The sequence below is a fragment of the Psammomys obesus genome, unplaced genomic scaffold (assembly GCF_907164565.1).
Source record: "Psammomys obesus unplaced genomic scaffold, mPsaObe1.curated_primary_1811, whole genome shotgun sequence".
NCBI lineage: Eukaryota > Metazoa > Chordata > Mammalia > Rodentia > Muridae > Psammomys > Psammomys obesus.
The window spans coordinates 897,729-924,450 of record NW_026596326.1 but is presented as its reverse complement, the minus strand read 5'-3'; the positions used below and the strand labels follow the sequence as shown (position 1 = coordinate 924,450).

Below are 26,722 nucleotides of genomic sequence, written 5' to 3'. Positions count from 1 at the left end.
TCAGCGCCGGCCCCGGAGCCCGGTCCGCGAGCGGCGGCGGCGGCGGCGGCCGGAGGGAAGATGAGCGGCGCGGCGCGGGCGGGCCCGGCCCGGCTCGCGGCGCTGGCCCTGCTGACCTGCAGCCTGTGGCCGACGCGGGCGGACAACGCGAGCCAGGAGTACTACACGGCGCTCATCAACGTGACGGTGCAGGAGCCCGGCCGCGGCACCCCGCTCACGTTCCGCATCGACCGCGGGCGCTACGGGCTCGACTCACCCAAGGCCGAGGTCCGCGGCCAGGTGCTGGCACCGCTGCCCATCCACGGAGGTGAGGCCGGAGCCCGAGGCCGGGCGGGGGGCGACGGGGCGGCGTGGCCCGGTGTCCGCGCGCCGTTCGGCCGCCGGCCTTGGCGGGGATTGAGGTCCCCGCGCCGAGGAGCCCGGCCTGCTCCCCGCTGGGGAAGGAGGGTCCAGAAACCCTGCTGCATTTCCCCCTCAAATCAAGAGAGAGAGAGACTTAGAACGTCCCCCCTCTCTCTCGTTTAGGTAGCTTGTTTACCGGAGGGCATTGGAATGCGAGTTTGCAGGGACAGTTGAGACAAAGGAGGTGGTGCAGGGGGCGCAGAACTACTTCATGGTGGACGCGGAGCTGAAGCTGTATTTTAGAATCGGCAGGTTTGTTCCTGAAATCCCACGGATTTAACGCTGCAGTGAATCTCTAGGGATAAGAGCCCCCCCCCCCCCCCCCGGCGCCTTCCCCCACCCTCCCCCTCCCCGAACGTCAATACGTGCCGGGTTTTTTCTGTAGTGTCTAAGGGGAGGGGAGGTGGTCCCTGTTGCTTTTGGCTTTCTCTGGCCGCGGTAGTTTTGCTGTCACGAGACGCCAGGGGTTTTCACATTATAAAGACGGTGAGAGTAGCAGAATTAGTAGCCAAGACTTCGGTCACGGGTGCCCACCCAGAGGGAACGAGGTGAAATGGGCAGGAATCGTCTTTGAAGCCATTTGATTTAGCCTTGTGGTCCCCCTGTGTATGCCGGCTGTGCATACTTAGTGATTTGATGTAAAACCTGCATCTGTTCATTACTGATAGTGTTTTAAGGGACACATTTCTTCGTGGAGTGTGATATTTGGGGGCTTTGGCAGGCTGAACTTTGGAGAGATATCTCCTGTCTTCCACTAACACCCTTAAAATGTTGAAAGGATTAAAAAAAACAAAACCCAACTGCTATTCATGTTCAGATGACCTAATCTAGGCAATCTTTAGGGTTAATGGTGTTTGCTTTTATAGTCTAAAATACTAAACTATGTCCTCTGAGCTTTGTATCTGTATGATGATACATACTAGGCTGTATTCTTTGAGGCGGACTGGATTGGGGCATAAGGCTTTACTGTTTGTTGCCTGTCTTCAACTTAGAATGGGCTCTGAAATGTTCATTTTTACACCGGAGACAAATGCTTATAGTGTATTTCTTATTCCACTAGGTTAGAAGCAGCAGCTAAGTCCCTGCTTGATCATAGAAACAGTTTTTGTCTTTGCTCCATTCAATAAATATTTGCTGCCTGCTCTGTGCCAGTCACTGTGGTTGGGACATGTAATGTTGCCAAACTGTGGCCATAACAATGCTACACTATTTTCTGGTGGGGAAAAGAATCGTGAGGGTCATGTGGAAGGGGAGGAAGAGGAAGAGAAAGGCAAGCTACGATTCAGCAAGAGCTGGACAGTGTTGCGAAATCTGTGGTTTGCACTTGGGGCTTGGTTCCCCAGGCACCCCAGACCACTGCCCTCACTCAAGATGCTGGACCCCAAAGTGTTTTATGTGCCATTAGCTCTTGCTTGTCTGTTACTCCACAATTAAACCCTGTCTTGGAGAATGCTTTTAGGGGTTCCAAGAGAAAGTTTTGGGAACTAAATGTCAGTTGTCTTATCCTGTCACTGGGGAAATAGCTAGCATGGTGAGGTTGAAGACTCCGTATCAGACCTGTGGGGCACATACATTGTGTGATACTGGCAAAATAATTCTGCCTGGTGGCTTCATTTCTTATTAAAAAAAAAAAAAAAAAAAAAAAAAAAAAAAAAAAAGAAGGACCAATTAAAGTATTCACCTCTCCTGTGGAGAAGAGGTGTCATTATTGTGTCTTTTTAAAAAGATTTAATTATTTTATGTATGGATGTTTTGCTGGTATGTCTGTCTAGAGTGTGTAGTGCCCACAGAGACCAGGAGAGGGCGTTGGAGCCCCTGGAACTGGAGTTAAAAAGCCACCCTGTGGGCACTGGCAACCAAGCCTGTCTTCTGCAAAAGCAACAACCACGACTAACTGCTGAGCCATCTCCCCACAGGAGCGTTGTTACCACATGAGAATTGTTCTAGGATTTCTCAGGATGGCTGTCTCTAGGTAGCTTCGGACAAATGGCCTTCACCCATGTGGCCTTTCAGTCTAGCACGGTTTGCCAAGCACCATTAAAAGCCCTGACAAAAAGGGAGGGCAGTAGCCTGGAGTAAAGTTGAAGACATCTTTCTGAAGCTCCCGTTCAGAGGGGCTCTTTCCCCAGGTAATCTACTTATAAGTGTTTCTACACCTGTGGGTTTATACAGACTCAAGGTGACATTCTGCATGTGTACTAGAAACTCTAGAATGTATTTTTAAAAGAAGACTGTGGTAGAAGTCTGGTAGCATTATTCGTGTTTAAGAAAATGTGAATTTAAAGCTAGGTGGGGTAGCAGACACCTGTTATCTGGCAGTGGCATTTCCAGAGGATTAGTGCTCTATAGTACATCCCAGGACAGCATGGCCTATGGTGTGAGACCCTGTTCCCCAAAACAAAACAAAACAAAAACCAAACAAAAATACTACCTATTTGAAAAGACAAAAGCTTTTTACAATTTGCCGAATGTATAACATGATGGCTAGTTCTGTGTCTACGGCTTGATTTGTGCAGTTAGAAACCCTCATTGTTTTTACAGTGCTCTGCTCTTTTCAGGCCAATATGAATTGCACAGCTAGGCATGTATGAGTTACTGAGTTTTACTTAAATGGAGATGCTCTTTGTTCTGGACTGACATTTGCATGTTACTGTATAAAGTATTCATTTGTAGAGAAGGAATTTTGAAGGATTGTGTTGTATGTTTATGAACAGATCATAGTTGCTTTCTGGCTGCTTGCTGCAATGATCAGTTTTGAATTAGGAACACCCAAATCTCTTTGCAGAGCAGACCTAGCTGGTGTGTGGCAGAGACATTGTAAATGTGCTTTATGTGAATGCACACTGGCTTTTTGTTTGAGTCCAGAGTGGGGGTTGGAGAAGGAGAAAGCCCTGTGGTGGTGATGTAATTAGTATGTATGCAGATTGCTGGCAGCAAGAGTTTGGCATTGACCACTTTATGCCTTGTACAGAAATTTCAGGATGGAGTGTTAAAACCTTGGAGAACAGTTTTGCCAACTAATAAACCTTACTGATGCCTTGCTGATTATATAGAGTTGTAACATAATTTTACAAATGTTTATCCTAAGTTTTTAATGTTTGAAATTGTGTTCCTGTTGGAACCCTGATGCTCCTCTTAACAAATCTGAAGTTGGATTTAGGAATTTTCATGAGCAGTGAAAGAGACTGACATAAAAACAGAGGGTGATCATATAACATTAGAGTTGATAACAGCAGAGGAAGGCTACAGACATAGATATTTCAAAATAGTTACAGAAGAAGTATATTTGATGTTGGGAGCAGGTACTCTTAACATTCAGGAGGAGAACTCAAAAAAGCTGGAGGCTTTGAAAACAGTGCTGAAATAAGTAAATAGCTAGGCAAGAAGAAAAGTGTGTGGTGGGTAGGTTATATCTGTGTTGAACTTTACAGTAGACAAAATAGACACTATTTTTACATGGTATGTTTTTCCCTTCACATTTGGGTGATTTCTATTAGCGTATAAATGTTACAAAAAATGTAGAACCACCCACCTTACTTAACAGACTCCTGCTACCTTATTTCTGTTTCTGTCAGAGGAAGGTGTCTGATAAATGTTTCTTTACTTAATGCCTCCACTTTTTCCTCCTGCTCTTCCTTACATGGTGAAAATCTTTGATTGTTATGCTAGTGATTTTGATAAAAACAAAGTGTTTAACTGATATGTTGGGTGACATGGTCAGGATTCCTAAAGTTCCAATGATGGGCCGAATTAAAATAAAATAAAAAGTTTTAACTTTTTATTAATAGACAATTAAACTGCAAAACTTCATTCTGAATGTTACAAAAGAAATACTTCACTGGTAAGAACAGACTAATGTATTCTAAGATCCTCTCACCTGGAGCAAAATGTGACTGAAATAATAAGACAAATCTTTAAGAAACCTACAAGAATATATGTACTCATTAAAGAAAATATTGTTCATTTTCTTTTTGCAGTACTAGGGGCTAAACTCATGGCCTTACGCATGCTAGACTTTGTCACTGAGCTGTATCATGGCCTAAGAATATTGTTCTTCTTGAACTAGTCACATTGGAAGACTGTGTGTACATATACATACACATTTACAGCAACAAATCAGTCAACATTGTTGGTATATGCTTTGCTTTTTTATTAAACAATTTTAAAAGATTAAGGATACAAAATCTTAAGTTCTAGATAAATTTGAAATTTTTAATCAGAAATTACTTGCAGGCAGTTGGGAGTAGTTTTATTTAAAATAGAGGAAATGGAACTAGAGAGATGGTTCAGTAGTTAAAAGAGTGTACTTTCTGCAGAAGACCTGGTTTGATTCCCAGCACACATGTTGGGCTGCTTACAGCTACCTGTGACTACAGTTCTCTGGGCTCTGACTCCTCTGGCACTCATGGGCAGCTGTCATCCTGTGCACAAACCCTACATCTAATTTATAGTTGTTTTAAAAATATTTTTAAGAAGGGGGGCATAAAGTCAGATATGTAGATAGGTAGAAGAAGCCCAAACTCAGGTCACTGCAGCAAGAAGATCAAGGGTTCAGAGCCAGCTTGATTCCGTAACATTATATTTTTTAAAATAGGTATTTCATATTTTAAGTTCATGTATACATTCATATACATGAACTATTATATATATTATATATATATAATAGGTAAAAGAGAGAGGTAGTTTATTGTGTTGTATACTTCATCCTTTAGATAATTCATGAAACAGAGGTTTAGTGGTTCAGACATATCAATGTCATTGTGATGAATGAAGTGTAGTTTTTTTTTGTTTGTTTGTTTGTTTTTTTTTTAAGTATAGCACTTAACCTATTCACAAAATGCAGTTATTAACTTTGTCTAGACAGGATATAAAGTGAATAAATAAATTAGTTAATTAGTTAAAAAACAAAACAAAAGGTCTAGACCATCATCCTTTGCTTTATTATCTTTAAGTTTTTTGTGCACTAGGCATTTATTATTTTCCATAAGTCTAATAGTGCAGCTTTCCTTATTGTTGGAGGTAATTTTGAGTAAAATAAAGAAAAGCCTTCAAAGATCAAAAAGAATTTAAAAGTCCACTGTATGCTTGTGCTGTGCAAGCTCTGTGTGTGCACAGAAAGGACATGTGTATAAATTCCTGCCTGAAAGAACAGGCTCAGCCTTGGCTGGGTCGCAGCCACTCAGACACAACACCCTGAAAGACTAAAAGCTTTCTTCAGTTTGCAGGTGGATTTTGCTCTGAAGCAGGGTCTTCCAGAGCATTCTGTTGGAATACAGTTAGGCCAATGTGCTAGCTGGCATCAGTAGCTGCTTTTATAGTCTACCTTCAGAGTTTGTGGTTGTGAAGAGCCTACAGGGCTGTGATAAAATGTTTCTCTCCAGGCCCTGTAAGAAAATTACCTTATTTCTCCCTTAAGGGCTGTATTATAACTTTGATTGCTAAGTTGTCCCAGACTGAACTCCTGGAAGTAATGGGTCCTATCTTCTTCATTTGAGCCAAGGTAGTAAGGCTGTGCCTAAGATCAGCAGGTGACTCAAATATGTAATTGTGTTTAATCCTGCAGTGCTTGGTGTACTGGCAAAGCTGACAGCAGGATCTTAGGAGAGGACAGAGCAGCTATGGACAGAGTGGGGCTTCATTATAGTACTGTATCTATTATATAGTGTAGAGATCAGAAAAGTGAAAAACATTATTTGAACTTGTAGTTTAGGAAGGTATAATTTTTTAAAAATAAGATTTGTTTAGCTGGGTGTGTTGGCACACAATTTTAATCTTAGCACTCAGATGGCAGTTCCCTGTGAATTCAAGGTCTACGTGGTCTACCTGGCAAGTTCCAGGCCAGCCAGAGAGACAAATACACAGAGGCAGAGGGGGAGAGAGACATACAGACAGACTGAGAACTTCCACTTATGACTGTCGTAGATTCACTGGCATTGACCGACCAGAAAACCAGACAGTCTATGAGCAGCAGTTTTAGATAAGGTTGATAGGCAGCATGGGATGGGGATCCCTGAGCAAAGAGAAAGGTAAGGGAGCCCCACTATTGCCACCTACTGCCTGGGGATTTGTAGGCTTCGGTGCAGAGACAGGCAGCCCAAATGGAGGCAGACAGTCTCATGAGCTGAGGATCAAGAAGTCCAGGAGGTGATGCAGAGCTGGAGAGCTAGAGAGTGGGTTGGTCTGCTGAGAACCAGCAGGACGCTGCTGGGACTTTTCCTGCATTAAGAAGTTACTGGAGGCTGGAAGACCTGACAGAAAGGAGCAGTTACAATGGTTTCAGGAGTCCACAGGAAGCTAGGAATCTGTAAGGTTCTCATTCTTAAGAGTAGAAAAACCTGGTGAGCAGGAGCATGTAGTGAAGTCAAGTATTCCTAAAGCAAAGTGTTCTAGGGCCCTCTCCCCATTGAAGGTTAGCAAATTTTTAAAGAACATGACTGACTGAGACCATGTAGTTTGTTCCAAAATGTCCAGATGATATTTAAAGGAATGCCTTAACTTGTATCTCCAAAACCCACAAAATCTAAAACTGACGTCCAGTCTAGAATCAACAGGCCTATGAAGAAGCAGAAAAATAGGACCTATAACCAGATGACAGGGTTGCAGATGGGAATGTTTGGCCAATCTTTAGAAGTATACTACTTGTTCAAGAACAGGAAAGGAAACATGAAATGAGGAGAGAGAGTGGAAGTTAGAAACATCCTAGATCAGAATTCTGTGTAGAGCATTCAATGCCTTGCAAATGCATAAGATTTATACTGACAATTGCGGGGGGTGGGCTAAGAGAGGATCCCCATTCTTTGGTGTTCGAAGTTTGTCCCAAGCAGTAACGTAGGTAACATGTATTGGGCATGCGCTGTGTTCCACAAGTGGTGCTGATGTTTCCCTCGGACTGTGTTTCATCTTGCTGAGAGCCCCAAGTGGTACTCTTAACTTCTCTTGGTGCTTGGGGAATTCAAGGCACTCAGGTCGTTCATTTGGTGCCTGTTTTCTTTATAGCACTTAACATAACTGAAATTGTGTATCTATTTTCTTTGTTTCTGAGGGCAGGGAGCCTGTCTCTTGTGTCCTCTCTTGTATATTCAGTGATGCATATGGTATTGGGAACATAGTAAAGTGGTTCTGAGCAATTAGTGTTGGGTGAATTAAAGAGAGTGAGGTAGCACACTGTAGCCTTGGAAATTGGGCAGGGCTGGGCTTGAGGTAGGCCTGCCTGATGGCCGTTCCCATATTCTAACCACCTCTTTGTGTTGCTTCCCAAGTGAGTTAATAAATTATGATATATCCACTCAGTGGAACGTCACATAGCCATAAAAGAGGATATCATTAAAGCACTGTATGTGTGACCAAAAAAAAAAAAAAAAAAAAACAAAGTATTTGAACTATGACTGTGTTAATTTTGTTTACAGTGTACAAGGGCTCAAAGTGATATGCAAAATAAAAAGATTTTGTGTTGATTAGATCATCAATGGCATTTCTCTGGATTAAAACAAACTACTGCAAGGCCATGGGTGAGGTTGATCCCCAGAACCTACATAAAAGGTAGTAGAGATCAGGCTCTTCACAGTTGTCCTCTCACCTCTACATGAATACTGTGACACACACAATAATTAACATTTTAGGAAATGTGGGGGCAAGTGATCATGAGGGCAAAGCAGGGGTATTCGCTGCCTGAACAAGTGTCTGGAAATTTGTTTTGCAGTGTTTGGCCTTGAGCCCATGCTCATCTTAGATAAGTATGACTGGATTATACCATCATCCCTTTTATTCTCAAGTTTATTCTGTACCTGCAGTAAGAGCAGGATGACTTCAGGGTTTGGTTAGCATGAGCAGGAATCTGGAAGGTACCAAGAATATGTTGAAGCAGTCTGATTTTCTTTAGTAAAATAAGAAGTACTCTCTGGGCGTTGGTAACACATGCCTTCAATCCCTGCACTTGGAAGTCAGAGGCAGGTGGATTTCTATGAGTATGAATCCAGCCTGATTATCAGTATGAGTTCTAGAACAGCCAAGGCTACACAAGAACCAGGCTATACAGAGAAACCTTGTCTCTGAAAAGCCAAAGGGAGCGGGGGCAGGAAGAGAAGTACTCTAAGACCAGCAAAGACTGGTTGGTTAGTCCAGATGTCAGGAAATGAATCTGATATGATTTTGAGTAACGGGTCCTAGAAAGGAAGTGAGATCTAAGTGCAAGGACTTGACTTTTCTGTGTATTTATAGAGTGGTGATAACATTTGTTTTAGTTATGTTGTGTTTTTTCACTGTGTAGAAATAATCTAGAGATTAAGCATGGGAGATTAATTACAATTTCAGAGCATAAAGTTTGTGACCTTAAGGATGACAAAGGATGACCTTAAGTAGATGACAAAGCTGAAGAAATGACAAGAGAGAAAAGCATGTTAGATACAGCTGGAAGAGCTGTTATAGTCATCTCACAGGGTTGCAGACACTAGAAAGGTTTAACCACACAGGAAAACAAATAAGATCAAGACAGATTTAGAAGGCTATGTGAACTGAACCCTGTTTTGTGACAATCATAAATCTATAGGTGCTGTGTAAAGTTGACAAACCAAGAAATAATGGCTGTTATCTTTTTAGAACTGTTAAGGCTGGCCAGCAGAAGAGCTAAAAACAGAAGTTGGTTGTCTCTGGGGACCAATGGAGTGAGGCGTAGCTATACTTGTTCGTGAGCTGTTGGGTGAATTTGCCTTTTTTTCATGTAAAATCTCACTCTTTCCCCTCTGCTCACAGAAAATGAATCTGCTTCCTATATTTCTTTTCCTTCTTTGAAGAAGTTCCCTATTTGCCCAGTATTTGAGATCCTTTCCAACTTCAGTGGCATGAACTATGAGATCCATCCATCAGTCTATAAATATTCCACCCAGAGGGTCTTGCGTGTTGTTATGGTCTGAATGTTAGTGTCCTCCCAAAATAATTATGCTGGACTTTGGTCTCTATAGTGACAATATTTAGAAGTGGTACCTTTTGAAGGTGATTAGATAATGAAGGTAGAACCCTCATGAATGGAATTAATGCCCTTATAAAAGAGGCTGAAGGGAATGTCATGTTCACGTAGAACCTCAGTGTGATCTTATTTAGAAATAGGACTTTTGTATATGTCATTAGTTAGGGATTTACTAGTTAACATGAGCCAAAAATCTAGTGACTGAGGAGGAAACAGAGGGAGGCACATGAAAGAAGACCAGAGCCAATCAGAGATTGGAATGATTCTTTCATAGCCAATGAGAACCAAGGATCATCAGCAGGATCAGAAACTGGGGGAAAAGACCAGACAGGGTTTCTCTCCAGTCTAGAAGGAATAAACCCTGCCAATACCCTGATCTGAGATTTGTAGCTTTCAGACTTTTGTTGTTTTAACTCAACAAATTTGTGATGATTTTTTTTTTATAATAGCCACAGGAAACTAATAAACAGAAAAGTCCAAAATTGAGCAGTCTTGCAGAGTTCGGTTTTGTCAGTGGGGAAGTGTAGCTCTTATCTCTGGATAACAGCCTGTAGTCTACAGGTGATGTTGGTGATCTGAATCACTGACTCATCCTCAGCTTACTCTTGGTTAAACCCCTGGTCTTTTTTCATAGAGTCTCATCATAAGCCACATGATTTTATCTTTGCTTCATTTAGCCTGTTCATTCAGCCTGTAAAAACAATTTTTGAATCCTGATTTGTCACAACTCTTTACTCTTTCTAGTAGACTTGTATCACTGTTCAGTGTCATGAACATATTTTCTGCATCCAATGTTTTGGGCTGATAGATCTTGACAAAAAGTTGTGGTCCTTTCTTTTGAAAAAAAAAATGTATACTCTAGATAGATGTGCACAGACTATGTGAGAAGACATAGGAGGTTGGATTGTGTCTTGAAGCTGCATATGGTTCATGGATCTAGAGTTAAGAATTCTTACTGTAGGCTGGCACAGTGGTACACATCTGAAATTCCAGCACTTGTGAGGGTGAGGCTGGAGAATTCTGGGTTGAAGGGCAACCTGGAATAGGGTGTGAGACCCCACCTCAGAAAACAAACAACAAAAAGAGCCATCCAGTTTGCACTGAGTATCACTGGTCTAGAGTCAAGATATCAGTAAGATTGCACTGCTTCTAGGAGCTCTAAGAATTTTCCAGCATCCTCATGAAGTTGCTGATTTATTCCAAGTGACCCAGAGAATTGGGACAGTGGTGGAGAAGCATTTCCAGGGGACCTCCATCATCTTCTCCATGCAAGATGGTCCTGAAGCTGGACACACTGTGAAGCATACACATGTCCACATTCTTCCCAGGAAGGCAGGGGACTTCCGCAGGAATGACAATATCTGTGACGAGCTCCAGAAACATGACAAAGAGGAAGAGGACGCCCCAGCCTTTTGTGAGCTGCCTGGGAATTGAACCAGGTTCTTTGGAAGAGCAGACAGTGCTCTTAACCGCTGAGCCATCTCTCCAATACCTGTGCCTCAGCCTTATGGAGATTGGAGGAGGAGATGGCAGCAGAGGCAGAGGCTTTGCATGTCTCCTTTCCGGCATGGAAGTAACTCAGACAAACCCCAAGGCATAAGGAAATGGGCCTCGTTCTTCTGGACTCCGCAGCACTGGGAATGAAGCTTTTATTATGCCCCCCCCCCCGATTCTGCAGCCTTTTGCAAAGCATTTTATTGCACTTTGTGGAAGCCAATGGGATTATGCTTCCATCATGATGACTGACAGGCTAACGTCACCAACAGTAACACCGACAGCCTGCCACAGTTTTTCAGTTATGCCCTTAGACTAGGACTTTTTCCAAATTGTCCCTTAGCCTACATGAAAATAAAATGGTAGCTAAAATTTAAAAAAAAAAAAAAAAAAAAAGCGGGGGGTCTTTTCCAGCATGCCGAAGTTGCCTTGCATTGCTTAGCACTCAGCCCTTCTCTCAATCTGCAAACCTCCCATTAATTCTGACCTTTTCCCCCACATTTAAATAACTTCATAATTATATTTGATCTCATTCAGGAAGTCCAAGATTGTCCCTTTCTCATAAGGTTAGCCAGTTACCACTTTTTTTTTTTTAATAGCCTTATTCCTCCTAGCCTTATGAAGAACATGTCACTGGTTCTAGGAATAAGACATGGTCATCTTTGGAAGAGTCATTCTGTCTCGTGGTACATAATGCATCAGCACTGACACCTTGTGATTACAGATGTCTCTTTCACAGTACCTACAGATTATTTCTTTATGATCATTTTTTTAGTTTTGCTAATGGTTAGCAGTATCCTAACCCGTCCTTTGTTTGAAGCTCTCCATTATTATTTATACGTGGTGGGATGCTGTTCATACTAGCTAGTTTCTTATGGTTCCTTTTGGTGATTCCTCGTAGGTCTTATCGGTGATGGAGTTTCTTATTTCTGTGTTGTCACCAGACAAACTCGTGAAACTAAAAATCCTACATTCAGGTGGTGCAGTTGCTATAAGTATTCATTTATCAAATATTTAAGTACACAGCTTGTGTGCTGTTGGTAGGGAGCATAAAAATTGTACTGCATAGTGGAGAAAAGAGACATGAAACGAAATTTTTAAAGTGAGTGTTAATCTCTGTGACTAAAACATTGTGATATTAACAGCTCGACCTCTGTGACCTCTGAAGAGATGGTGTTTAAGCTGAGGCAGAAGGGTAAGCACAAGCAGATACTAAAGAGGACAGAGAGGAAGATTACTGCCTCCTGCTCTTCCTCCTCCTTCTTTTTGTTTTTTCTGGCATGTAGACCCTAAAGGTTCCAAAATACTCAGTGAACAGCCTTTAGAGAGTAAGGGGAGGATGGTATACAGAATGGCTGAAGAGTGAGGCAGTGTCCCTAGACTGTTGGGGTTTGGGACTTTATAAATGGGATGAAATATTATTGGAAGAAGTTCGGTGATTTTTTTAAATTGTGGAGCTGAGGTTATATTCAGAGGCGGTGTGTGTGCTTAGCGTGTGCGATAGTTTTTAGGGAAGGCATCATCTGAATGGGAATTTGTAATGGACCCATCAGCAGCGTCACCTCCATCCAGCATGTGGCTCAATCTGCAGTTCCCAGCACCACAAAAGTCAAAAGTAATGATGGGAAGCTTGACAGGAGTTGTTGCTGCCTTGTTGGTTTTTCAGACATCTTTATGAGCACATAGAGTACAAAATGATTGGTTTCATTATGACATTTTCATAAATGTATCTAATGTACTTTGATCATATAAAATTTTAATTGTGACAGGGTAAGTATAAATATAGATTTAGCGTTTTAATAATTTGAAGAGATATAGTTCACTGGTGTTAAATACATTCATGCTGTATGTAACCAATTTCTAGAAGTCTTTTCATCTTTTAAAACCCAAGTTCCATTAAACTGAAAGTATCTGTCTCCTCCTTGCTCACTGCTTCCTCCAGTTTCTGGAAATGTTCTTAACAGACAAGGCCAAAACACTGCTTTACAAGTTTCCTAAGCACCACTCAATTCAGTCACGTTGACAATGGAGATTAACCACTAAGAGCTAGAGCGATGGCTCAGTGATTGCTGCAGGAATTTGAGGACCTGAGTTTTCGTCCCTAGTACTCATGTAACATCAGCACTGGGAGGGCAGAGATCAGTGGATCATTGGGACTCACTAGCCAGCCAAAATGGTAAGGTTCAGATTCAGGAAGAGACCCTGCCTCAAAAAAAAAAAAAAAAGGTGGAGAGTGGTAAAGGAGGATACCCAGTGTAAGCCTCTGACCTCCACAGCACATCACAGGCAAGCACACCCACACTGTGTGCGCGTGCAAAAAATAAGAGTCAATTTAAGAAAAAAAGACGGAGGATCGTAGTAGCAGGGCCTGCCTCTTCAGAGTCTTTGTGTTCTCTCTGTAGCAGCCCTTCCTCCCGAGCAGCGCTCTTCTATCAGTGAGAGTTCTCAAGGTAGGAGGGATAGAGTGACTTTGTTTGGGTTTACACTTGCTTTGGCAGAGAGGGATAGTAGTTTCTGTGACTGCCTTAGGGAAGAAGTTGGACAGAGGTTCTCTGAGATCCTTCATTGTCCTGTAGCTTAAAGTACTGCCCTGGAGGGTGTCCCATCTGAGCCTAACCATAGTAGGAATGGCCCACTCCTTCCCAGCCCTTGTCATCTTCTTTTCTCCAAAACTGTCTTTCCTTCATCTAGTGTCTGTTTTATCATTATATGGTTATGTTTTGCCAGAAACTTAGGCCTCTTCCTCTTTAGATCCTCAACCCCATATCTCATTGCCATGCATGGCGGTCCAGACCTCTAAATTTAACCTCTAAAGTGTGTTTGGTTTCCACATCCAGCACCACCTTCACTCATCTCTTAGTATAGTTTTTATCTGGCTTCTCATGTCCATTGGGGTTTCATTTGTTTGTTTGTTTTTTCACCCAATCGCTTTCCTATAGTAGTAAGACATGGTCTTTTTTTATGAGTGTGTATATATCCAGTGTATATATTGTACTTAGAAAAATTATGCACATAATTTTCTTTGACATAAGCTGGCATTTTAAGGCCCAGTAGTTAGGTTAATGATTAATAACAGCTAGAGAAAAATCTATATTTCTAATAGTTTCATATTGATATCTAGCTTTTTGCCTTTCTTTTCCAAATTTGATTTTATAAAATCTGCTATGGTAAGTAAAGAGAGCAGATTTGCAAAATAAAGTATTAGCGCTGCCAGTTTCTTTTTATGTTTTTATTTTCAGGGCTTTTTACAGCCATTTGTTGGTTTAGTGAAAGACATTTTAGTTTAAACACACACACACATATATGGTCTAAGTAGCACATGCCATTTCACAACACTATACCTTTTATTCAGGGTACCTCACATGTTTATGGAACCATCTGAGATGAAAATTCAGGAAGGCAACTAGTGTTGAGATGTAATTAAATGGCAATAACAACTTATTACTAGTTACCACAATAGTAACTTTTACAAATTTAGTAGTATTCATACATACAAAGTTAGTATATCAAAAACAAAGTCAGTTGTACACTTCTAGGATCAGTTGGACAGTAATTAATTAATTAATTTTTTTTTTAAGGCAGGGTTTTTCTGTGTAGCCTCACTTTGTAGACCAGGCTAACCTTGAACTCATGGAGATTTGTCTGCCTCTGCCTCCCCACGTGCTGGGATTACAGGCATGGGCCACTGCCCCTGGCTATCAATAGAAGTTTTAAAATACCATTTGAAAATAGCATTAGGTAGTAAAACCTATAAGTCATTTTTTGTAAGAAATTATATCTAAGTAAACAGATGGTTCTTTATGTTCATGGAGATAGAGATAGTATTGTATGTATGTTTGTTTGTTTTAAGGCAGGGTTTCTCTATGTAGCCCTGACTGTCCTGGAACATGCTATGTGGATCAGGCTGGCTTGGAACTCATAGAAATCTACCTACCTCTGCCTCCCAAGTGCGTGTTTTTGTTTGTTTTCATGACAGGGTTTCTCTGTGTAGCCATGGCTGTCTTGGATCTCCCTTCAAAGACCAGGATGGTCTTTAACTCAGAGACCCACCTGCTTCTGCTTTCTGAGTGCTGGGATTAAAGGTGGAGCCACCACTGCCCGGCCTCCCTAGTGCTTGTATTAAAGATGTGTACCACCGTGCCTAGAAGAAAGTACTTTTAAGATAGCAGTACATTTTGCTGGAGAGATAGCTCAGCGGTTAAGAGTACTGCCTGCTCTTCCAGAAGTCCTGATCAGTTCCCAGCAACCACATGATGACTCATAACCATCTATAATGTGATCTGATACCCTCTTCTTCCATCCGGGGGTACATGTATTTAGAGTACTCATATATTTAAAATAATAAATAAATCCTTAAAAATAAAGATTTATTTATTAAAAATAAATTATTAAAATCTCCTATTAAAATAAATAAATCTTTTTTAAAAAGATAGCATTACTCTCTGAATTGACCTATACAAGCCTATAAAAATTACTTGCTGGTTTTTGTTTGTTTTATTTTGTTTTTCTTCTTGTTTGTTTGTTTGTTTTAGAGAGATTGATGATAAATTGATCCTAAAATTCACATGAAAGCAGTGACTCAAAATAATAAAAACAGTCTTGAAAAAGAATTAAAAAGTTAGGGACTAGGGAGATGTCTCAGTCAGTAGCATCTGCTGCATAAGCATAAGAGCCTAAATTTGGATCCCAACCCTTGGAGAAGCTGGGCACATTAACACACAGGCAGATATCTGGAGCTCACTGGTCAGCCAGCCTGGTAGAATCAGTGAATTCCAGGTTCTCGGAGAGACCTGTCTCAAAAAATACCGTGGAGAGTAATTGATGAAGGCACCCAAAATCCTCCTCTGGCCTACACACACACACACACACACACAAAGTCAGATGCATAGATAAGTGGGATCAGACTCAAATCTAGATATAAGCCCTTAGGTGTGGCCAGCTGACTTTTGACAAGGTTACCAAGGCAGTTAAGGGGGAACAGAAATAGCCTTTTTAACCAATGGTGCTAGGATGAGAAGCCAAGTGGTTTTCCTTGTCTGACACTTAGGAGGAGGGTGATGTGCTGGGGGATGGGGAAAAAAAATCTTTGCATTTTGTCATAAAGCAGTGGGAATTTGGAAGAAAGCAACTTTGTCATTTTCAGATTTTTCATGTCTTAGAGCTAAGGAAGTCATGTAATTACCAGTCATCTTAATGGGAAATGCAAACAGAGTTTGCTTGAGAAACCAGCACAAATGCACAAGCTATAAACTGGGTTTTCCAAGAAACTATGAGAGTCCCAGAGACACCCATCCTAAGACAGTATTTGCTTGTTTTTACAGTCTCTTCATTGTATTCAGTGCCCTATAGCTTTGTTACAATCATTTCATTCTGAAATTGTTCTCTTTGATAAAGAAGACAAAAAGTTTTTCTATTTTTTTTCACAATTTATTTATTATACATCCTGAGTAAAGCCCCCCTCCCTCAACTCCTCCCAATCCCACTCTCCCTCTCTCTTTCCCCATCCCCTTCCCCTAGTCCATTGAAAAGGGGAGTTCTCCACCATTGCTATCTGCCCATAGCTTATCAAGTCTCATCAGGACTGCCTAGATCCTCTTCCTCTGTGGCCTGGCCTTGCATTGCCAGGGGCAAGTGATTAAAGAGCAGGCATGTTAGAGGCAGCCCCTGCTCCCCTCACTTGGAGATCGAGACAAAAAGTTTTGAGAACTGTTTTCAGTTTTTATTTACAGTCCCTGAGCAGGAGGCAGGCTTATTGCTTTCCTAGTCTTACTCTGAATGTACTTTTAAGAGAAAAGAAGGAACAATCTTTTTGAAAGTTAAGTGAAGCCCCTTGCTTGTTCCTATCATTATAAGCCACACTTTAGCTCTTTGTGGGCATAAATTTTTTAATTTTGTATGTGTGTATAATTGTGTACGAATGTGCACTCCCATAGCATTGGAGAATGGAACACATCACATGGATCATGTGTGAAGGTCAGAACAGCTTTGTGGCGTTGTTCTTTCCTTCCACTTTTATGTGGGTGCCAGGGATTGAACTTGGGTCTCCAGGCTTGTGCTGCAAGTGTCTTTACCTGCTAAGCTATCTCAACAGTCCTCTCTGAACCTTTTAAACTAAAAACAAACAAACAAACAAACAAATTTTATGAAGTTTTTTTTTGAACCTCATATCAATATATATATATATATATCTCAATATCTCTCTCTCTCTCTCTCTCTCTCTCTATATATATATATATATATATATATATATATATATATATATATATATATAATTTGCTCACCTTAAAGTTTAACCTGTCTTATACATTTGTCTTAGTTTATTTTGTAAACTTTTGAAATTATATTTATTTGTTATGTGGGGTTAGTGCACTTGTAGACATTGGAGGACAGTTTTCAGGAACTTGCCCATACATACCTTTACCCACTAAGCCACCTTGCCATCCTTCTTCCTCTTTCTTTGTGTAATGTCTCCCTTTCTCTGATCAAGATGATTTATTTCGCCTTGGAATTTGGAAATTCTAAAATGATTTTGTTGTTGTTGTTCCAAGTTGTTAATCTCATTGCATTTGAGGGCCTACATTAGGTTCTAGGTACCAGTTCACTTACTTGTCCCTGGCCATGATGGTGATCTCATGGGAGAGAGATGGATAGTAAGGCAGGTGAGGAACTTAGACACTTCTCATGCTGTTGATGAGACCTTTGCATCCCCTCAGATGGTCAGATTCCTTACCAGGACTCTGAATTATCTGTCATTTTTTTTTGACTACTGCAGTAGGTGAGGGCCAGGACTTCACCATGGCCTGGGGTGGCAGGGCAGGCTATTCACATCAGGCTCTTTCTATCCATCCTCATGTCTCCAGTTCTGCCTCTCTTCATAGTGCTCAAATTATTCCATTTCTCTTTCTCTCTCACCTCTCCACCACACATTTGCACATTATAGTGGCTCCTGCTGTCGGTGGGCACTGGTGTGTGAGCCCCATTGTGCTGTGTGCTGGCAGGCAGGCTTCTGCATACTTGATTTTCTATTTATCAATGTTTCCTTGAAAGATACATACACGTTGATGTAAATTTTTCTTTTCCACCTTATTTGAGAGGTGCTTTGAGAGGTAAAGACCTCAACAAGTCTCATTGATCATTTTGTACATTTAAGTGTTTGCTTTTTTTCTTGTTTATTGCTTTATAGACAGCTCAGATTATGAAAACTTGAAACCACCTTGTGTGATTTCTTCAACTGGTCATTTAGTTTCCCTGTACAGCAACTGAGTTACTGGCTGTTCTCCTTCCCTATCTTCTTCTCTGCCTTCTGTTTCAGCAACTCATCTTAATCACCTCTTGACAAATATCTTCTGCCCTCTTAGTGACAGCTACACAATTCCCAGCTTGTCTCCTATACTTGACATTATTGGACCAGACAGCCCAGTTTTTGTCAATTCCTTCATGTACTGGAACTAATGGCACTAGAATAAAGATAACTTAAAAGCAAAACAAAAGTGCACCTATACTCTTTATATTTCTGTCCAAGAGTCAATGCCTCAGATACTGTTCTGGATTTTTGAGATAGGGTCTTGTTATGTAGCCCAAGCTAACTTTGACCTCTGATCCTCCTGCCTCAGCATCCAGAGAGTCTGGGACTACAGGCTTACACCACTGCACTCAGCTTCCTCTGAATTCTATTGTAACTGTCGTTTGAGACAGGGACCTTGTAGCCCAGGCTGACTGGAATTTGACAGATATCTCTCAGCCTAGGGCTGCAATTACTAACACTATCATTGCCTAGCTTTGCTCTGGATTCTTGGTGGTGTCCTAGATCCCTGTGTACTACAGCCTTATTGAGTCAGTCATTAACTTTGGTTGGTCTTGTGGCAGACAAAACCAGAAGGCTCTGTTGACTGAGCTGGGTCTCTATATAGTCACTTCCTGGCTTTTAACAGGTAGTCCAGTATCATGTGTTTAAGTAGATGATGTTGTTGGCTAGGAATTTAGCATCAGAAGTAGAAGTATAAGTAGAGTACAAATTCATGGAGAAATATCTAGCAGGCAGCTGAATGTTAAATGCTAAATTTCAAGAGAGATTTAGACTTAGACATTATTGACATGTAGGTGACAGTAAAAAGCCATGGAGAATGGATGTTTACATCGTGCTGAGAAAAGTATGCAGAGGACAGAACCTTGGAAAATGAGGAGGAATGATCAGAGGCTAGAGGAGAGCATGATGGGTAGGAGCTAAGAGAAGAAAGGGCCTGAAGGAGTCATACTTAATACCTAAATCCTATCCTGGAATTGGCAGTGAGATGGCTTAAATACTTAACACTCCTGTTGTGCTCTGGTACTACTTTTGTCTGAGGACTGAGCTACACTTTTCACTTACTTTGATTTATAGCATCTTTCTTGAATGAGATATTTGTTACATCAATTGTAATAGAAATTATTTTTGAACATGACTTTTTATGTAAAGTGATTTGTATTAGCCATCATTTAAAATTGCTTTTAAGATGCTTTTTATTATGTCATGGAGAACATCCAACAAATATATTTGAGTTCTAAGGATGTGAAAAATAATCAAAATCCATTTGAGATGTACAGTAACTAAGTATAGAAGACAAACGATAATGGATAGCTATTGACAGCTCAACTTGCTGACTCTTGTTGAAGTGCTGTCCCATATATCCAGCACTGTATGTAGGTATACAGAAGATATTTTCTTGCCTCCTTAATAGTTCTGTATAGAAAGAGAATAAGTTTTGATATGTTCTTTAGAACATGACCAAAGAGATAAAAAAAAAATGCCAATTAGAAAAATAGATGTATGCGTTTTTAAGACTATTATGTTCAAAAATAAAATGTGAGCAGAATATTATTTAAGAGACTATACAATTCAAATATTTTGTCTTTGTTAAAAGTAAAGCCAGAAGATAACTGAAGGGAACTTTGAGTTTTTATTTAATTAGTTTTATTTAACATTTAAACTAATATGCATTCAAGAATGAGAGCAACAGAAAAATATTCTTAGATATAACATTCTCCTTAGAAGAATTTCTGAGGGATGGAGACTACTGATGAAGGGAAGGGCGAGATGTAAGAAGGACTTGATGTAGGTGCTACATATATGTCACTTCCTGAGTTCAGGGGTGCTAAAATCCTGGTCACATTGTTAAGAGCATTTCTGTGGGAATAGTTTTTGGATGATTTTAGCATCTGAACTCACAGATTAATAAAACAGATAGTCCTTCCTAATTAATAAGACAGATCGTGAGTGAGCCTTGTGTGTTCAGTAGCAGGCTGGTAAATAACAAAAAGGTCTATTTTCCCTCGGTAAGAGCATTCTTCTTTCCTGCCTCCTACCTCCTGCCTGCTCACCTGCCTTTGTGTGGCCTGCCTTCAGTCTGCATCTTCTTTTCTCTGGTTCAGTGAGCTATAGAAAGAAACCCTTCCCTCAGATACATTTCTTACTCTGTGGTCATCTCTCTGCTCTCATTCCCTCTTATCCCTCAGCTAATGCACAAATAGATGTCACATTAAAGCTCATGGCTGCCTGGAAGTAGATGGTTGGATTAAATAGGACTTTTAGGAGTTCATGGTTTAGCTCAGAGTAGAGTACTTTCCTAACATATCTAGGGGTCTGTGTTCAATACGATTTTTGGTGTTTTGTTATGTTCATTTAAATAAGCAGATGCTGGAAGATAGCTCAAAGAGTTAACTCCAAACTGTAGTAGTTATTAGTGAGGAAATTAGTGAGGAAATAGTTTTCTGATGAGATCCCAGGCAGAGGGAATCAGAAAATTAGAATCAGGGAAGCTTTGGCTGCTCCAGAAGGAGCTCACCTCCCAATAAGAGGTCCCCACCATTCTGATGACCTACCTCACAAGGAAGGTTGCATCCGCACATTCCCAGGCTGTTGTTTAATCTTTTCCGTAAAATTGCAACACTGCTGCAGCAAGACAGAGAAACTGAGAACTGTCCTCTTCCTAGTTGTCACCAGAAGGGTAAGTAAACCTTTCTTCCTTGTCCAGTTCCCGTCTGCTAGTATTCTTTTGGAAGTGGCCTTCTGCTAGCAGAATGACTATGTGGTCCTGTGGTCTTGCCTAGGTAGTGAGGCAGGGCAGCCTGCAAATGAAACAAAGATTTGGCATAGATAGACCTACAAAGACTTCTTCTAGGCCTCCTTTCCTGGAACTGTGTAGAAATGCTCAAGAGTTACTGTTAGCTCATCAAAATCAAGATGAGATTTTTCCTTGAATGAGAAGAAATGGATCCCCTTCTCTGTGTAAACATTTCCCCATGGTCCTCTCCTGATTTTTTGTTTGCTGTTGACTTGATATAGCTATGTGTGTTGTGGTACTTAGACTCATCAAAGTGAAAGAATGAAATGTATATTTTAAAAATATGGCTGCTTTGTATATGATATTAGTAAGTATCGTTACTCTGATAAGAAAAAGCATGAAGTATGCAAAGCCCTACACCTGTGTTATAGGGGCCAGAGTTCCAGAAATCACCGCCTAGAGGTCAGGTAGAAGAAGAAGAAATAGAAACAGCAATAGCCCAGGACGCTATGAAGACCTGCAGTTTGGAACAGATAACAGCTAGGATGCCATTGCTTAGAGTAGTGGTTCTCAACCTTCCTAACGCTGTGACCCTTTAATGCAATTCCTCGTGTTGTGGTCCCAACCATAAAATTCTTTTCATTGCTACTTTATAGCTATTGTTACGAATCATAATGTAAATATCTGATATGCAAGATGGTCTTAGGCAACCCTTGTGAAAGGGTCATTCCACACACCCAAGGAGTAATGACCACTTGCTTAGAAGTCAGTTTGGAGGACAAAGAATGTCTTGAGATGACCAGTGTGAAACAGTTTCGGTAGAGTGGTTGGAAGCAGAAAGGTTAAAAGGAAAATGTTGATGGGAAAAATGGACACCAGTATGGTGGGTACAGGCTACTCCTGAAAGAGTGGTAGTCAAGGGTAGTTTTCAGATCCTATTTTTACCTCACTGAAATAGAAGAGACCAGCAGGTTTAAGCAGAGGGAAGGCAAAACCAGGGATAATCAGTGATAGAAAGTTCCTATGAAATGGACAGAGTAGGCTCGTTGGTACTCTGTCTATTGTGATACTAAACACTACCTGAAAAAAAAAGGGGGGGGAGGGATTAGAGGAATGAGCATACTGATATACCACACAGGGACATTTTGTCAACAATGGGTGTGTTATAATAAGATTATATCACTTAGTAATGTTATCGCCTTCTTAGCTTGTCTGAGCATACCCTGTAATATAGTGTAAGTATTATCTCCTAACCACATGGTTCTCTGAACAGGTCCCTGTCATTAAGCAATGCATGATCATATGTACAAGGTTAAGAGAGAATTGACATGAACAAAAAAGAGAAAAGGAAATATAAAACATTTCAATAACCCTTAATACTCAGTAAAAGCAAGTAATATAGACTTGGCTCAGGGGACATATAGAACATGAGAATAGGACCTGTCTGTAGAAGTAGAAAAAATGAAAGCTACATACCAGTATAATAGTTGGACACTAAAAGTAAAAATTTTTAAATTAGGAACAAAAATAAAGAATTTTGTTTTTTCTTTGAGTCATAAGACTGGAACTTTGCAGACAACACAAGGGAAGAAAAGTTAGAAATGGGAAATCTATAGACTAAAGAGATTATAATCTTTTAGAATAGAAAAGGGAAAATAATCAGAACACATCTGCCAATGGACACCTTCAGCTCTGGTGAGTTTAATTTTATTTGTTTATAGAAATCAGCTGATAAAGCATAGTCATCAAACAAAGATTATTGACACAAGAGACAAGAGAGTTGGCTCTGCAAGTGAACTGCTTGCTGCATAAGCATGAGGGTCACAGTTAGGATCCCTACAACCCAGTGAAAGCTGGGTGGGTGTGGCAGAGGTGGGATCCCTGGAGCAAGTTGGCTAGCCAGAATAGCCCAAACAGTGAGTTCCAGATTCAGCAAGTTATACCTCAGGATGTAAGGTGAAGAGCAATCCAAGGAGATGCTGGACATCAGCCTCGGGCCTTCACATGCACACACTTGTATGTACTTATAAACATGTGAACACAGGTGCACATCGAACAACACATATGTCAAAAAAAGTATCTCTCTTCCTACATCAAGTACTTTTTGTGTGTGTGTGAACTAAGAAATGAAGCTAGGGCTTCACATTTGCCTAGGCAGATGCTCTACCACTAAGCTGTATCTCTAGCCCCTCCCTACATCAGATATGTTAAGTTTTTCCTATGTGCCAGACATATTGGAAGAGATGCTGGATCTCACTTTCTAAAAGGAAAGAGTCAGAAATAAATAGCCAGTTACTGATATAATGAATGCCAAGAGGGATGCAGTGCTAGGGTACCATAGCAACTTGAAAAATCTACTCAAGTCAGTCTCTGGAGGGAAGAAAGCACGCCGGAGAAGACATTTAAGCAGAGCCGCAAAGCTCTAAAGTGATCGGCCGAGAGTGTGGTAGGATTAGAATTTCAGAGAGAGGAAATAATACACACAAGCTCTGAGAGCAAGAGGCCCTGTGAGCATAGAGCAGATTTTAACCCGACTTAACTATTCCAGCAGAAAAGTGCTTTTCTGGGTTCTTGCTTCTGCATCACCCTCACCTCAAGAAGTTTACTGCAAGTTGATGGTTTTGGGGGCTAGGGAGAAAACTGTTAACCCACATAGACTGCTCCGTGTGTGAGAAATTTGATTTTTACAAGGTGAAATCCTGTTAAGTTAATTATGTACAAAATGTTAGACTATAAGAATGGGAGAATAAATTTTATCCATTAGTTCAGATAAATGACCTTAAAATTTCCATTTATGTATGTAATACCTTATTTATCTTGAGTGTATATGTGCGCTCGTGTGTGCATAGTACGCATGTGGGAGTCAGGGCAGCTTATGGAAGTTGATTCTCTACTTTCGCTGTGTACATTCTGGGGATCGAAGCCCGGTCCACAGGCTTGGCAGCCAGTGCCTTTATCAGCTATCTCACTGGTTTACAGCCTTCTAAATATTTATATTTCAACAGCTAGAAGTACAGATCAGTGGTAAAACCCTTGGCCTGGCATGCCTTGGTTTTATCTCTAGCACGACAAATAATACAAATAAAGTAAAATCCATAAATATTTACATTTTCTTCATACTGGACCATTTTCCTTTTCCCATTCCAAATAAGATCTCTCTGTCATCTTAAATTTGTGCTCAATTTCTGTTGTGTATTCATCTTTCCTGATTCTCACACAAGTTTAAGATGCTTACATGTGTGTGCGTGTGTGTGTATGTGTGTGTGTGTTGTGTATGCTTCTGTGTGACTGGTGGATTTAAGGTTCACTCTGTTTGTTGTTTCACTAGTAGGGATCAACCCCAGGGCCTCAAGCATACTAGGCAAGCATTTTTGAGCTGAGCTTCATCTTCCAGCCCTGTCCTGTATTTTAGTCATTGCTGTGCCCTATCCTTTCTGCTTGGGCAACTTTTCAAGGGTTCTGTTTAGCTTTCACTGAACCTTCACCATATGTTCTTTTCCTTTCCTCCCTTTCAAAACACTCTGCTTCCTGGGGTTTTCTCATATCGTGTTGATCTTGTGTCCATCGTTCCACCTCAGTGAGCTTAGAGGTTCTGTAAATTCGAAGAATAGTGGTTATCCCATTTTATTTTTCTTTGATACTTGGTTTGCTTCTGAGTACATAAGTGAAAAAATATTTATTAATCTGGGAAGGTGCGTCAGTTGATAAAGTGTTGCATTGCAAGCAGGAGGACCTGAGTTGGGTCCCCAGAATCCACTTAAAAAATGCCAGACATGGTGGGGTGTGTTTGTAAATCCCAGAACTGGAGAAGTGGATTCAGGAAGATCCTTGGAATTTACTGACCAGCTAGTCTAGCCTAATTAGTGAGCCCAGACCAGAGACCCTGTCTCAAGAAGATGGAAAATGTGCCTTGAGAGCAACCTCTGAGGTTGGCCACACGCACTTGCATACATTTGCACATGCATAAGAAGTTCGTTGAGGTGAGGATCGAATACTTGTTTGGCACTTATCAAGAAGTAAATGAAAGCCTCATTACTGTTTTTGCTTTCAGCAGGAAAGCCTAATAAGGGAACAAAAGTTAAGGTTTTTTTTTTTTTTTGTGGTGCTGGGAGTTTACCCCAGGGCTCACACATGCTGGGCAAGTATTGTACGGTGCACTATCTTTGGGCCTCAAGTTCTTATATAGTGTAATTTGTTTGTTTGTTTGGTTGGTTGGTTGGTTGGTTGGTTTGGTTTGGTTTGGTTTGGTTTTTCAACACAGGGTTTCTCTGTGTAACCTTGGATATCCTGGACTCACTTTGTAGACCAGGCTGTCTGGCCTCAAACTCACAGAGATCCACATGCCTCTACCTCCAATATTTTGTAATGTCTATAATTTCAGATTTTCATTATGATTTGTTTATTTTCTCATCTCTATGACTAATGAATGCAAAGAAGTCAGAGGCAGCATCCCCTGAAGAAATTAGAAGAACGGGAAAGTAAATTGGTTCTGAATTTGAACGAAATTGCTAATAACACGTTCTAATAGTTCATAATTGCATAGACCTTCGATGCTTCAATATGCCTTCGCAAACAAATTGTTCAAATACAAACAAATGGCATTAAGTTTGCAGTAGTGCCACTTAATCACAATCAGCAGGCTGTCTCAGAGCTGTTAATACTATTTCATTTTTCAATTATTTTTATAATTAGAAAGAATAATGAGGTAATGAACATATACTACAGTATTAATTGGTTGTGAAAACCTCATTTTCTTCTTCTGAATAATAAATACTGCTTCCGGGAACAGGCACCCACATGTCTCATTCTTGTTGTTACACGTTACATTCTTACTGATGTAAATGCCTTTGGAACCTTTTGCATTTGGGTGAATTTTTATGGAGTAGCAATATCTTTTGCAGATGCAGTCTGTTGTTGGAATTCTTTTGGGTCCAGCAGTTGTTCTAGAATCTGTTCTTAGTGAGTAGGTATTCCTGTAGAATTTCAGAGTTCTTTCAATAGATTTGATGGGTTTTGTTTGTTACACCCTTTCTGTCCTTTGCAGCCTGAGAATACTAGAGATGTTCTCAGTAGAATGAACTGTCAGAAGAACAGAGCCACCGCTTAGGAGCCCAGGAACATGGAGCACGGCCTGTTGCAGAGGCACAGTGGGATTTCACATACACTGCTTCGAGCATCCAAGGAAACCAAACTGGTTTGCTAGGACAAAACAAGAGGGACACTGAGGAAAAGAAAGGGAAATTATTTTATGGGCACTCTAGAATAAAGAGATTATTATGTAACTCTGAAATGACAGTATCAGGCTGAGAGTGTAGTTCAGTAGTAGAATGCTTGCATAGTCTAAATCAGCACCAGTAAATAAATCTAATTTTGTAATAAGTAAAAATCATAGAGGTTAGAAACCTGTTACAGTTGCTCAGCTAGTAAGTAGTTAGTTTAGACTTTGTACTCCTGGTATTGCTGATTCTGTAATTACAGTTTCCTTCCCACCCGCACCCCGCCCCCAACAGGATTTCTCTGTGTAGCCTTGGTTGTTCTGGACTTACTTTATAGACCAGGCTGCCCTCAAACTCACATAGATCCACCTGCCTCTTCCTCCCTGAGTGCTGGGATTTCAGGCGTGCACCACTGCCCTTGGCTAATTTCCTCGTGACTGCACTGTAAGAGTGTGTGAAGCTACAGAAAGTTTCATACAAGGCAGATGTGCAGATCCCTTTGTGCATTTAGGGTAGGGGCTGAGACAGGGTTCTCTGTGTAGCGCTGGCTGTCCTGGACCTCACTCTGTAGACCAGGCTGGCCTCAATTTAGAGATCTACCTGCATCT

At 40.8% G+C, this 26,722-nt stretch overlaps 1 protein-coding gene across 3 annotated transcripts in view; it reads left to right on the top strand.

The window, feature by feature from the left end:
* The first annotated feature begins 9 nt into the window (after nucleotides 1–9).
* The window catches only part of Rnf130 (ring finger protein 130), a 102,322-nt gene continuing 75,609 nt past the window's right edge, over nucleotides 10–26,722 (top strand). For 2 of the 3 annotated variants that reach the window (XM_055597215.1, XM_055597212.1), the window contains exon 1: nucleotides 12–307. In XM_055597215.1, coding sequence (XP_055453190.1) covers nucleotides 61–307 — 247 coding nt within the window. In that variant the 5' untranslated portion in view covers nucleotides 12–60. Of the gene's footprint in view, nucleotides 308–26,722 lie in introns of all 3 variants that reach the window. The other variant, XM_055597214.1, reaches the window with a different exon arrangement.